The sequence below is a fragment of the Babylonia areolata genome, chromosome 4, assembly GCF_041734735.1.
Source record: "Babylonia areolata isolate BAREFJ2019XMU chromosome 4, ASM4173473v1, whole genome shotgun sequence".
NCBI classification, from domain to species: Eukaryota; Metazoa; Mollusca; class Gastropoda; order Neogastropoda; family Buccinidae; genus Babylonia; species Babylonia areolata.
The window spans coordinates 28765702-28780701 of NC_134879.1; the positions used below are offsets into that span (position 1 = coordinate 28765702).

The window sequence follows — 15000 nt, forward strand, 5'->3', positions numbered from 1 at the left end:
CAAATCCATATATATATATGTGTGTGTGTGTGTGTGTGTGTGTGTGTGTGTGTGTGTGTGTGTGTGTGTGTGTGTGTTAGAAATGCTTTTACGTATTTCTTCCACCGATATCTCCTCCCATGACATAATCATCCTGTCCTTTAACACCTGCTCGGTCAGTTTGTCTCTCACTCCCCGGTAAACTTTTTTTGGGGGGACACCCGATTTTGCAGGACACGGTATAGTATCATGCGACAGCTTGATGCTTCTTGCTGTCTTATTGCGATCGTTTTTTTTCTTCGGAGTTCCGTCTCCTAGGAGGACTTCCAGCCAAGGATAAGAGTTCCCCCCCTGCGCTTTGGTCATCCTCTTCCGCCTTCACAGCCGTTGGGAAAGGTTTCCTTCTCCCTTACCTGGTCCGTCGTTGGGAGACTTCACATGCGGCAGGTAGTACTGGGTTACATGGTACCAGTAGCAAGGGCTATCTATGCCCCTGACCTGACCCCGCGGTCGGACGGGAGACTCCATCATTGCGATCGTTTCATGACACGGATGTACGTGTTATCATCGAGTCCTCTTCTCCAATAATTATGATGATCAAATTCTAGCCCAGATAGTCGGGACAGCAGTTACCTCCTCTGCTGTTCTAATGACCATACTGTTCTAATGGCCATACAGTCGAACACGACTGACTGTCATACATAGTCTGATGACACACAGTGTCCGATAGGCGATCGCCCCTCCTCCTTCTCACCCACCTCAGCGATTTGACAGTGATATATTATTATTATTATTATATTTATATAGCGCTGAATCTTGTGCAGAGACAAATCAAAGCGCTTTCGCACCAGTCATTCACAAACAGGCATAACTCTAAAAGTGAGTTTTGATATATTTTAAAATACTCTAAAACTGAGTTACGATATATACTGAAAACTACTTCGTAAACTCAGTCGCAGTATCTTGTAAATGCGGCCCCCTCCGCAAGTATATGTACATATATGATATTATATATATATATATATATATATATATATATATATATATATAGAGAGAGAGAGAGAGAGAGAGAGAGAGAGAGAGACTTAAAACGGCCTGAAGTGAGAGCATGACGTCACTCCATGACGCAGCGTCTTGTTTCAGTTGTCGTTCTCGTTTCTCACAGGCTCTCAAGCTGATTGGCCAGCTCTGTATGGTGAAGTCAAATAAAGGAAATGGACTGCCGCCCTCCACCCCCACCCCGCCCCCATCCCCCCTCCCCCTCTCCACCCCCCAAAACAACAACAACAACAATAACAGAGTGATGTATCCAGTAAATACGCCCATCCCCAAATTTATTGTATTTATTTGTTATTGTATTTCTTTTTTTATCACAACATATTTCTCTGTCTGAAATTCGGGTTGGTCTCCCCAGAGAGAGCGCGTCGCTACACTACAGCGCCACCTTTTTTTTTTCTTTTTTTTTGTTGTTGTATTTTTTCCTGCGTGCAGTATTATTAGTTTTTCCTATCGAAGTGGATTTTTCTACAGAATTTTGCCAGGAACAACCCTTTTGTTGCCGTGGGCTCTTTTACGTGCGCTAAGTGCATGCTAGCACACGGGACCTCGGTTTATTGTCTCATCCGAATGACTAAGCGTCCAGACCACCACTCAAGGTCTAGTGGAAGGGGAGAAAATATCGGCAGCTGAGCCGTGATTCGAACCAGCGCGCTCAGATTCTCTCGCTTCCTTGGCGGACGCGTTACCTCCAGGCCATCACTCCACGTGGGTGAAGTTTGTGGAATGTTTGGGCGACTGGGCGTTTCACTCACAAGGTAACTAGCTTTGAATACAGTTCATACACACCGGATTGTATTGTCACAGTTGTCCGTTTGTCCACACATACAATCTGATCATTCATTACAAGAACGCCGCAAGTGATAATAATAATTATTCATAATAATGATAGAAGTTTGATGATGATGGTGATGATGATGATGATGATGATGAGGAGGAGGAGGATGTTAGCGTTGATAATGATGATGAAAATAATGACAATACAAACTTAGGATAATCTGATGGATTTACATGCTCACGCTAACTGTATTCGATCGCTGGCGCCCGTGTTAAAGGATGCTAGTGTCTGTTTATAATTCTATTTATCCATTTATCAATTCATTTCTCTATTTAATTATTTATTTATTTGTTTGTTTATTTATTCATTTATTTCTTTATTCACTCATTTATTCATCAGTGTACTTTGTTTGCTTGTTAATTTGTTTGCTTACGTTTCAGTCTGTTTTCTTATGGTGAATTCTTTTTATTTATTTATTTATTTTTCTGGTTGAATCGCTTCGTTCACTATGTGGGTTGCATGAATAAGATTCTGAGAACCAGTTGCAGGTTATGATACCTTATTCGTTCATTTCTTTTATTATTATTTATGATTGTTATTATTATTATTTTTTTTCTTATACTGATTATCAGTTGTATTTCGAATTTCCGCCAGAATTTATTTATTTATTTATCTGTTAATTTATCTGTTTATTTATTTATTCTTTGAAACTTAGGTGAGTGAGTGTGTTTGTGTGTGTGTGTGTGTGTGTGTGTGTGTGTGTGTGTGCGCGGGATTTTTTCTGATATTCTATCATGACAGACATACAGAGAAATAGGTTAACAAATACATGAAAGCACAACCTCCAAACTGGCGCTAATTTTATACTACGCACACCACGCTACACGCACGCACGCACACAATCACACACACACACATACACACACACACACACACACACACACACACACACACACACACACACACACTAACACACATTTTTAAACACACAGATTCACTTTACTTTATTCTCTCCTTCCTTCCATAAGTGAAGTGATGGCCTAGAGGTAACGCGTCCACCCAGGAAGCGAGAGAATCTGAGCGCACTGGTTCGAATCCCGGCAGTCGCCAATATTTTCTCACCCTCCACTAGATACCTTGAGTGGTGGTCTGGACGCTAGTCATTCGGATGAGACGATAAACCGCGGTCCCGTGCGCAGCATGCACTTAGGGCACGTAAAAGAACCCACGGCAACAAAAGGGTTGTCCAGGGCAAAATTCTGTAGAAAGATCCACTTCGATAGGAACCCCCCCAAAAAAAACAACAAAAAAAAACAACAAAAAACAAACAAAAAAAAAACAACAACAATAAAACTGCAGGCAAGAAAAAAATAAAAATAAAAATAAAATAAAATAAAGGGGTGGCGCTCTTAGTGTAGCGACGCACTCTCCCCGGGGAGAGCAGCCCGAATTTCATACAGAGAACTATGTTGTGACAGAAAAGATGAATACAATACATTTTCTTTTCCCCCCTCCTTCTCCTCCTCCCATCCTTCCTTTCTTCCTTCTTTCCTTCGTTGTCTTCTTCCAACTTTGCCCTTTCTTACTTTCCTCCCCTCCCCCTCCCCCTTTTATTCTTTTATCTTCTTCTTTCATCTCTTCTGAAATCTCTTTTCTCGTTAAATCTATAGACATTGCAATCTCTCCTCTTCTGAAACCAATTGCGATTTTTTTTTTCTTTTCCTTCTTCCTTCTTTTCTTTTTCTTCCTTTTTTTAAATATTATATCTTTTTCTTTCTTTCTTTCTCTCTCTTTTTCCTTCGGCTGAGTCAATAATCTGGATCGGAAAAAAAAGAAATAAAACAAAAAAACAAAAACAAAAACAAATAACTGTCATTTATAAAGAAGGAACATCTGGTATTTTTGTGTGAATTTCATGTTAAAGTCTTGGGTTGTTTTGTCATTTTAATTTCCTTTTTCGCTTTCGTCGTCCGTCATAGCCTGCGTTTTGCGTATGAAAGGAGTTTCAATTTTTTTTTTCTTCTTCTTCTTTTTTTCTTTTTCTTCTGAAATTGAAGAAGTTATAATAGAAAAAACAACAACAACAACAAAAAAGCAGAAGTGTTGTATAAAACATGTCCCGTTTTAAGTAAGAATTTAATTGGGTTTTATTATTAATTTTTATTTTGTTTGTGGGTTTTTGTTTTTTGTTTTTTGTTTGTTTTTGTTTCGCTTTTGTTCTCTGCCCCCCCCCCCCCCCTCTCTCCCTCTCTTACGCATGTGGTTTCAACTCTCGCTTTCCCTCCCTCTCTCCTTCCTTCTCCCTCCCTTCTTCTCTCTCTCCTTCATCCTCTCTCCCTCTCTCTCTCTCTCGTTCATTCCCTCTGGTCATGCTTAATTTTTGGAATGCACAATGATCCCCCCTCCTCCCCCTCCACCTCTCCGCCCCCATCCCCTCATCCCACCCAATTGATTGAGCTTTTAATATATAGATTTTTTAATCACAAAAAAACCCCAACTTTTATTCGTCCGTTTTATTTTCTTTCTTTTATGAATTCATGTCTAAGTTCTTTCTTTCTTTCTTTCTTCCATGTGGAGTGATGGCCTAGAGGTAACGCGTTCGCGTAGGAAGCGAAAGAATCTGAGCGCGCTGGTTCGAATCACGGCTCAGCCGCCGATATTATCTTCCCCTTTCACTAGATCTTGAGTGGTGGGCTGGACGCTAGTCATTCGGATGAGACGATAAACCGAGGTCCCGTGTACAGCATGCACTTAGCGACACGTAAAAGAACCCAGGGCAACAAAAGGGTTGTTCCTTGCAAATTTCTGTGGAAAATTCTACTTCGATAGGAAAAACAAATAAAACTGCACGCAGGGGGGAAAAAAAAGAAAGAAAAAAAAAGGGTGGCGCTATAGTGTAGCGACGCGCTCTCCATGGGGAGAAGAGCATCCTGAGGATTTCACACAGAGAAATCTGTTGTGTGATAAATAGAAATACAAATACAAATATAAATTACTTTCTTTCCTTCTAGCATCTCTTCTGTCTACCCTGCCTGCCTTTCTTTCTATTTCATTGTTGTTGCTGTTGTTGCTGTTGCTGTTGTTGCTGTTGTTATAGCTTGTTTCCTATTTCATTTCAACAGAGGACTAGTTCTCACATCAAACTTCTCGCACACGTACATACATACATGTGCGTTGGAGAGAGTCGAATACGGAAAGATTAAGAAGAATGCAGACAGGGGCGTTGGGAACGGGTAGGGGTGGGGGGGAGGGAGGTGGGAAGACACAGGTGGGTGGTGGAAGGAAGGGGGTGGGGGGTCGTGAGGTTAGGGGGGTATAGGGGGGTGGGGGGTGGTAGGAGGTGAGAGGGAACCATCGAGGCCGAAGGTACGAAAGGAGGTTGTTCTTGTCAGTGGTCCAGGTTCGAGTCTTAGCGATAATTGAACTTGATACAATTTCAGTCGAATACCTTTCTGGTCGTTTGTTCGTTCATTTCTTTCGGTTTCTCTCTCTCTCTCCCTCTCCCTCTGTGTGTGTGTGTGTGTGTGTGAGAGAGAGAGTGAGAGAGAGAGAGAGAGAGAGAGAGAGAGAGCGTGTGTGTGTGTGTGTGTGTGTGTGTGTGTGTGTTCTCACTCGTACAGTCTTTCATCAGCTAACTCGTTTGTCGTTCTAATTTCGTTAAATATCTGTATCTATTCATCTATTTATTCAATCAATTATTTATTTATTTATTTATTTATTTATTTATTTATTATTATTAATTCATTCATTAATTGATTAATTTATTTATTCATTTATTCATTCGTTTATTTATTTATTTATTTGTTTATTCATTCGTTTATTTGGGTTTTTTTTTGTTTTGTTTTTGTTTACTGATTTTCAACTCTTTCACGTGGCGTTAACTCAGTATATTAAACAACGTATTATTACAATTTCCAAAGTTCTCTCGTGTTGCGGGGAACCATTTGCGGAGTTCGCATTGCATGTATGTATGCAAGACGTGCTGACTCTACAGGACCTGTAATGTTGGATTCACTCGATCGATATGTGTGTGATTCTCTAATCAAGTAAAATGTTCTCTGAAATAATCAAAGAACGTTTACGTACGTTGTCATTATCATTGCCCGAAAGATTTAAAAAAAAAAAAAAAAAAAAGAAAAAAAAAGAAAAAAAAAAAGAAAAATAGGTGCTTTAATGTAACGACTTTTTTTTGCTTTTTTTGTTTGTTTCCCTTTTCTTTTTCTCTTCCCCCCCCCCCCCCACAACCCCCTGCACCCTTCCCCCTTTGATATATATATATATATATATATATATATATATATATATATATATATTCTGTATGTGTATTCTGTGTATCTCTCTCTCTCTGTTGTGTGTGTGTGTGTGTGTGTGTGTGTGTGTGTGTGTGTGTGCCTTTTTTTTTCTTTTCTTTTTTTAAACTTTTAAAAATATTTTTTTTAGCGATACCACACATGAAATAATGCGATCTATTTTCAACGGTAACATATTATGTCATTCAAAATCTGTAAATACAAGTAAATAGCGGAACTCTTTCGGTTGTTTGTTGTTGTTGTTGTTCATTCGTTTATTTGTTTTTTTTGTATGTTGTCATATGGACTTCTTTCTTTTATTACATATCAAATTGTCTTAAAAAAGAAAGAGAATAAAATAAACCAAAGACATGGAAATATATAAACAAACAAAAACGATCGCGTTATATATATATATATATATATATATAGATATATATAGATATATATAATCGACCGCAAAGGACATTTGTTTGAACTTTTATTAAAAAGGTACGGTCGCGTCACTTGTCTGTATTTATAGCGATTTATTTATTTTCATTTTTATTTTTTTCTCAAGGCCTGACTAAGCGCGTTGGGTTACGCTGCTGGTCAGGCATCTGCTTGGCAGATGTGGTGTAGCGTATATGGATTTGTCCGAACGTACTGACGCCTCGTTGAGCTACTGAAACTGAAACTATAGCGCTTTCGATAATAACGTGGGGGGGAAAAAGTTTCCAGGCGCGCCATTTGTTTGTTTCTGGTGCATTACAGATGATATTCCATCATTGAAAAGAAAGTGTTGTTCTTTCATTTCTTTATTCGTTTATTTATCTATTTATTTGTTCATAATTTGTCACATATTTTAGGTAGCTGCTTTAATTTATTGTCCAAGTACACGAATCAGACTTGCTCATGATCACAGTCATTGAACAGATCGACAAAGAACTGTAAATAAATGGACAGTCAAATAGACAAAGAAATGGATAAGTAACGAATAAATGTATGATTTAAACGGCAAATTAGAGACGCAAATGGTACACATAAATAGTTGGTGTTACACATTCGCGTGCGGCCTAAATGCAGGGTAGTAATATGTTGTACATTGTTTCTCTCTCTCTCTCTCTCTCTCTCTCTCTCTCTCTCTCTCTCTCTCTCTCTCCCCCCCCCCTATCTCTCTCTCTCTCTCCGTCCAATATTCAACTCATTCGTCTCTCTTTCCTGTAAACAAATAGATAAAGGTAAGTAGGCATGATATCCAGTATCTTACCTGTGTCCATGGCATTGATGTTTTAATCATTTGTTACGGTTAAGGTAAGGCTGGTGGTTGCTTTATTCTTTGATTTTGTTATGATTCGTTTTTAACAGAAACACCAACAGATTATTCGTGTTCTTTTTTTTCTTTTCAATCGTGGTGAATACATTTAAATTTCATGCTGTTTTGCTGCTGCGTCGTCTGTGAACAACATTGGAAATACGATGCTACACACACACACACACACACACACACACACACACATTGACAGAGAGAGAGAGAGAGAGAGAGAGAGAGAGTGGCGTGATCGTAATCGTGTTGTGAGGATTGGAAAGGGGAAGTGGGGGTGGGGGGGGGGGGGTGGGGGGGGGGGGCTTGAAGGCTTGAACAAACAAATCCTCTGTTCCTCTCCTTTCATATCAGTGTCGCTGCGTAGTGTTAGTAAGCGCAGGAAAACACACACACACACACACACACACACACACACTTGAGCAAGTCCAACAATTTTCCTCCTGGTGTGACGAGAACTGCGTTGACGTAATTGTTAAGAAAACGTAACAAATCATAATTTATTTTCTTTACTTAAAAAAAAAAAAAAAAAAAAAGAAAAAAAGAAGAAGAAGAAAAAAATCCCTTTTCCCCATCCCCGACCTGTTTATCAAAGACGTAAAAAAGATGAGAGAGTGTGAGTATAAATACAAAATACCTAGAAACACTTATTGACCGTAAGCCTGAATAGTTCCTGCCAGTACAGATTCTGTTTTTCAAGGGAAATGCCACGTATGTTTCCTAATATGGATCTATCATTTTGCAGAAACTCAGAAAACATCTAAAACTAGAATGAAGTACTTCAAGGACTCTGTTACTTTTATTCTTGTGATTGCAGTGCGTGTCCGAGTGTAAGCCCATGTCTGTGTTCGTGTATATTTATGTCTGTATCTTTTTTTTTCCCTTCTTTATCTTCTCCTTTTGACAGGCACATTTACCTGTATTATACATGAACAGAAGTTGACCTGAAGAACCCACCATGCCGCTTCCACACACACACACACACACACACACACACACACACACACACACACACACACACACACACACACACACACACACACACACACATACACACACACACACACACACATACATACACACACACACTGGCTGAGGCTAGGCGCCATGTGTTCATATCAATCACCCATGCAACATACGTTTTGTAGAACTAACTTTTTTGTTTTGTTTTTTGAATCTTTTCTTTTTTTTCTTTACACATTACACAGCATGTCAAAAAAATACAACACACACACACACACACACACACACACACACACACACACACACACACACACACACAATATTGTTCACATATTACAAAACATTGTTCAGAGAGAGGGAGAGAGAAGTCGTCTGTCATATATATATATATATATATATATATATATATATATATATATATATATAACAAAAGACAAACGAACGAAAACACAATGAAAGCAAATAAGATAAAAAAAAAAAAAAACACAACAAAAAACATAATGACTTACATGTATAGTATGATAGTCAGCCGTTCTTTCTCTGTCTCTGGACCTTGTGTTTGAACTGAACTTCCTCTTTCGCTTCGTTTCGTCAGGTCTCCACACTCAGCTCTTTCAAGTCTGGCCTTAAAACCCACCTCTTCACAAGATAGCCTCTCTCCTCTACCTCTTCCTTGTCTTCAGTTTCTTCAGTTTCAGAGTTATGCATACGTGTGAATGACTGGTGTTAAAGTACTTAGATTTGTCTCTGCACAAGATTCAGCGCTATATAAATACTATTATTATTATTATTATTACCATCAGAATAGCAGAGGAGGAAACTGCTGTTCCAGCTCTCTGGACTAGAATTTGATGATAGTGGAGAGTGTCTTGCCCAAGTTACATCCCCAGTCTCTCGGCCAAGAGGGTTTTAGGACAGTCGGCGTTGGGGTGGTTCCTAAATTTAAGGCCAACTAGCCTCCAAAAGCTGCAGCACTAACAGCCAGTGCAGTCTTGCCTCCTAGCTTGAGAGTCATCGTCCTTCACAAAAAAACACAAGGCTGTAAATGACTTCCCATTGTAATGGAGAAACCATCGATCATACAGCTCTCACTTTGCTGTCGGTCCAAATGTAAGCACATGTATAGTATTAAAAGCGAAACAAATGTCAATAAAACTCGCGTTCATGTCTACATCTATATATCTATGTCTGTCTCTGTATATATATATATCTACATCTATGTCCATGTCTGTGTGTGCAGACCCGCAGGACTACCTGCACGGTGAGCGGGCCATCACCAGCACCACCACCACCGCCGCCTCCTCCACCCTGGACGGGTCTCACGGGCACCACAGGGTGTCCTCGGCGGGGCACAACCTGTACCACTTGGCCACGCCGCCCCCGTCCTCCGACACCGCCATGCTGGGCAAGGGACACTACGACCCACAGGGCGTGGCCTCCTCCTACCCCATGACCTCCATGGGCTCCATGACCTCCATGGGCTCCATGGGCCCCGCCTCCATCGGCTCCATGTCTTCCATGGGCTATGGGGCAGCAGCGGCCCAGGGCATGGCGGGCATGGGGGTGCCCATGCACGGGTCCATGACGCCGCCCGGCATGGGGGTGGGCGGCATGGGCATGGGCGGCATGGGCGGGGCCATGGGCATCGCGGGCGGCATGGGCGGCATGGGGTCGGCGGCGGCCTCCATCAACTCGATGGGGCCGATGAACGGCATGGCCGGGGCCATGGGCGGGGCCATGGGCAGCATGGCCGCGGCGGCGGCGGCCGGCATGAACGGCATCAGCCGCTCGCCCATGGACGTCATGTCCATGAACCGCGTGCGCCACGACAAGACCTACCGCCGCTCCTACACGCACGCCAAGCCGCCCTACTCGTACATCTCGCTCATCACCATGGCCATCCAGCAGTCTCCCAACAAGATGTGCACGCTGAGCGAGATCTACCAGTTCATCATGGACCTCTTCCCTTTCTACCGCCAGAACCAGCAGCGCTGGCAGAACTCCATCCGACACTCGCTCTCCTTCAACGACTGCTTCGTCAAGGTGCCCCGCACACCGGACCGCCCCGGCAAGGGCAGCTACTGGGCCCTGCACCCGGACTCGGGCAACATGTTCGAGAACGGCTGCTACCTGAGGCGGCAGAAGCGCTTCAAGTGCCCCAAGAAGGAAGTTCTGCGGCAGGCGGCGCGGACTCAGGGTCCCCGGGACGGCGGCGACCACAGCACCAGCGGGGCCTCTGTCAACGGCGACGTGGACGAGCTGGGAGGGGGCCGGGACCTGGACGACGATCGGCGGGCCATGTCGGCCCCCAACACCCCGCCCCTCAGCGGGGACCAGGGCGGCAAGCAGGGCCCCCCGCAGGTCACACCTCACGGGATCCAGCCCAAGTCGGAGATCGGCTCCACCACGCCGGACCTCCAGCAGCAGCAGCAGCAGCAGCAGCAGCAGCAGCACCCCGGCGGGTTGTGCGGTCCTCCCCCGCTATCCTCGTGCGCCCCGGACCTGAGCAGCGTCAGGGGGCTGGCCCCCACGCACGACCCCCACGTCTCCCAGGCCATGGGCTCCTACCCCCACCACCTCTCGCACCACCCCAACGCCCCTCCCCACCACCCGCAGCAGCACCCGCAACAGCCACCACCACAGCACCACCACAGCCAACAACAGCAACAGCAGCAGCATCCCCAGGCTCCCACAGCGCAGCAGCAGCACCACTCCACCCACCACCACCACCACCACCCGCACGCCCACCACCCCTCCATGCTGGCGGCGGGAGGCGGGCTGAACCCCAACCACTCCTTCAACCACCCCTTCTCCATCACCAGCCTCATGTCCGAGTCGTCCAAGCTGGACATGAAGATGTACGAGTCCCTGCAGAGCTACGGCTACCCGGGCATGTCCCCTCTCTCGCTGCCCAAGGACACCTCCCCGCCCGCCATGCTGCCCGCAGACTCCTACTACAAGAACTACCACCAGGCCACCGCCGGCTTGTGACTAGCCGACCACCGGGACTACTACCCGACGTCTTGCTCGACCTCCTCCTCCTCTTACTACCACTATTACAACCGCGCCGCGCAAGCAAGCGCCACCACCCTGGCGGCTACAGGAGCTACCGGAGGAGGAGGAGGAGGAGGAGGAGGAGGGGGAGGGGGAGGAGGAGGGGTAGGACGCAGCAGCAGCAGCAGCGGCGTCGGCGGCGGTGGCCACGTGGTTGGGGGGATGGGTGGTGGTGGGGGTGGTGGGGGTGTCCCCCTCCATCATCAACACGACTTTCACCGTCAGGTGTGTACCCCAGCAAGCGGATTGTGACCTAGGCAATTATCTGGGGGTGGGTGGGTGGGTGGAGGGGTGTGTGTGTGTGTGTGTGTGTGTGTGTGTGTGCTCGCGCGCGCTTCGCTAAAACTATTGAGACGCATCTGGACGTCAAAAAAACAAAAACAAAAACAAAACAAAGCAAAGCAAATCACATGGGGGTATGATCATGATGCACGTGTTGGTTGCTATTTTCTCTCAGTGGACATGACATGGTCAACCCTTTGTCTGGAGTGGACAGTGGAACAGAACTCCCCCTGCAGGGTTACAGACAGTTGGGTCTTTTGTCAAGGGCCCCCGTCAGGGGTGAAACAACAACATATATAGTCAGTAGGCATAGACATTTTTTTTTTTTTTTTTTTTTTTAGAATGCAAAATAAAATCGTACTATGTTTCATTGTGGTAATTGGTAAAATCCCAAACGTTTTGATGTGTGTGTGTGTGTGTGTGTGTGTGTGTGAAGGGGGTGTGGTGTGGGGTTGGGGGTGGGGGGGGGGTCGGGTCGGGTGAACTGTCACCCTCACCCTCACCCTCAAAGGATATTTGTCTATTTTTGTTTATGATAAAGATATTAATTAATCTTCAACCTTCTAGACGTTTGTTTCTAAAGCTCACACAAAGCATCAAAGTCCTTGATAATGTGGAAAAAAACAACAACCCAACCCCCCAAAAACAACAACAACAAAACAAACCAAACAACAGCAACAACCGTTGGTACCCCATGTAAAATCCCATCAACATATTGAAATGCAACAAATATATCAACTAAAAACGAAAGTAATAAACTATGTGGTATCCGGCATTTTGTGTTGGGCATATAGCGTACCAGCTGTGGTGCAATTCTAATGATCTGTGGTGATTTTCTTGGTGTGTGTGTGTGTGTGTGTGTGTGTGTGTGTGTGTGTGTTGTATAGCAAATACAACCTCAGATGTTCATACGCGTACGTTTTACACGTGCAAGAGCTTGGCCTGTCATATGATTTTTTTCTTTGAATTTTTTAAATATATTTTTTTTTATCCGAAGCAGCAGCTGTTCAGAGGAAGAATCTGGCTGTAGGCTGTACGTGTGTGTGTGTGTGTGTGTGTGTGTGTGTGTGTGTGTGTGTGTGTCCCTGCAACTGTCGCCAACCTCTTAAAAATTATTATTATTATTATTATCATTATTATTATTATCATTATTATTATTATTAATATTATTATTATTGTTTTTATTATTGGGTTATAATTACTATTATTATCAGTGCAGTGTTGGAGGTAATTTGTTTTGACCGTGTTTTATTAACAAAAGACTGCTTTCTTGGTTTTCTTTTTCTTTTCTTTTTTTCCTTTTTTCTTCTTCTTCTTCTTCCACTTTTCTTGTTCTTGGTCATCGTTTTCTTCTGATTAGTTGTTTCCACGCTCCTTGTCCTTCTTTTCATCATCATCATCATCATCATTATGGTCTTCTTCTTCTTCTTCGTCGTTCTTTCTTTCTATCTATTGCTACCATGTTTCCATCGGCACAAAATCATGCGAACAACCACTGCAAACATTTTCCGTCAACTTCTCTTTCTACCACTTTGCTTTCTTTCTTTCTTTTTCTTTCTTTCTTTCTTAGCATTTTTTTTCTCTCTCTTTCTTTCACTTCCAAGGTAATGGGCAATCCTAGGTGTGTGTGTGTGTGTGTGTGTGTGTGTGTGTGTGTGTGTGTGTGTGTGAATTATTTGTTTTTGTTTTGTTTTTATCTAGAAAAGTCTCTCATGGTTTTGTTTTGTTTTTGTTTTGTTTTTATTTAGAAAAGTCTCTCAAGTTTTTTGTTCGTTTTTTTTCCCTCTCTCTCTGTCGCCCTGTCCTCTGTGAACAAAGACATGGATTGGAAAAGAAGAAGAAGGAGAGAGAGAGAGAGAGAGAGAGAGAGAGGTGGTGGGTGGTGTGTGGGTGATGGGGGAGGCGGGGGGGGGGGGGGGGGGGGGGGGGTCTGGAAGTAATTTGGGTGTGTCATCTCAAGAGGAGAGTCACACAGTGTGAATGATATTTTTTTTTTATGCTACCAGAGAGCAGCGCATGTATCATGTGAAGGACCGCTTTCTTCTCTTTCTTTTTGTTTAATCAGTTAAGAAAAAAAGAAAGAAAAACGAAAGAAAATGAAGAAGATAAGAAAAAAAACAACAACAAAACACAAAAAAAAAAACACACACCCACATTTGCCAATGATGTTGATACATCGGCGTACAGATTTTGTTCTCTCCAAAATTCTGAAATATTACATGGTGAAAAACAAAACAAAACAAAACAGAAGATATAATCAGATTCCTATTTTAGCCGAACTATATGAATATGCAGTACTAAGGGAGGGAGGGTGAAGGGGAGGGGGGTGGGAGGGAGGCGGGGCGGGTGGGGGGGGGGGGGGGGCACAAAAATGGTTTGGAATTTTTTTTCCTCTTCTTCTTTTTTTTTTATAAAAATTATTTCATTTTAATGTATATATTTTTCACCGAAAGTAGGATAGGATAAAAACGTCAGCTCTGAAGGCTTAGTTTGCATAGACCTTATTACTGTTCCAGGAACTCGTTACTCGATTGGCTCTGTTCTAAGATCAGCTGATATTCTGAGAGAAAAGCGAGCCATGAGGATTCGTTTAGATTGACCAGGCCTGTGAAATGGACCCTTTGCGCTAGGCTGTGTTATAATAATTAACAATGTTTGATTTGATTTAAATTGGTGAATCGATTGATCGACTGAGTGAATGATATATATATGATAATACGATTCGATCTGAGTTAAATTGATAGATCGATTGTTTGACTGACTGACTGAATGATTAGTCTATAATATACAACAAGATTCGATTTCTGTTTGACTGTTTGACTGACTGATAGATAAGAAAGTCAGCTGTTTTTGTTTGTTTCGTTTTGTTTTGTTTTTGTTTTATTTATTTACTTTGTATTATTATCTTTAGTGCCGGTGAAAGTGTGGGTAGGAGGTTCTTTCTTCGTCGGTAAGAGACGATGTTTCGTGTTGATTTGTATAATTAAAGAAAGAATATTCCAACGAATTTATCTATTTATTTATGTATCCAAGCTTTTTCTTTCTTTCATTCTTTCTTTCTTTCTTTATTCATCATTATATATGTTTATTTGTTTATTGATATATATATATATATATATATATATATATATATATATATATACTTTTTATTTAATTACTTATCAGCCAAGAAGTGAACCAATCAACCGGCGTATCAGTTGCATAAGACTGATGGATCAACACACACACACACGCGTACACGCACACACACACACACACACACGCACGCACGCACGCACGCACACATGCACACACAC

General features: G+C 42.8%; 1 protein-coding gene across 1 annotated transcript in view; it reads left to right on the top strand.

The window, feature by feature from the left end:
• Positions 1-11473, top strand: part of LOC143281640 (uncharacterized) — a 25247-nt gene extending 13774 nt beyond the window's left edge. The window contains exon 2 of the mRNA XM_076586887.1: positions 9609-11473. Within this exon, the coding sequence (XP_076443002.1) occupies positions 9609-11359 (1751 nt within the window). The 3' untranslated portion in view covers positions 11360-11473. The remainder of the gene's footprint in view (positions 1-9608) is intronic.
• Positions 11474-15000: the final 3527 nt, after the last annotated feature.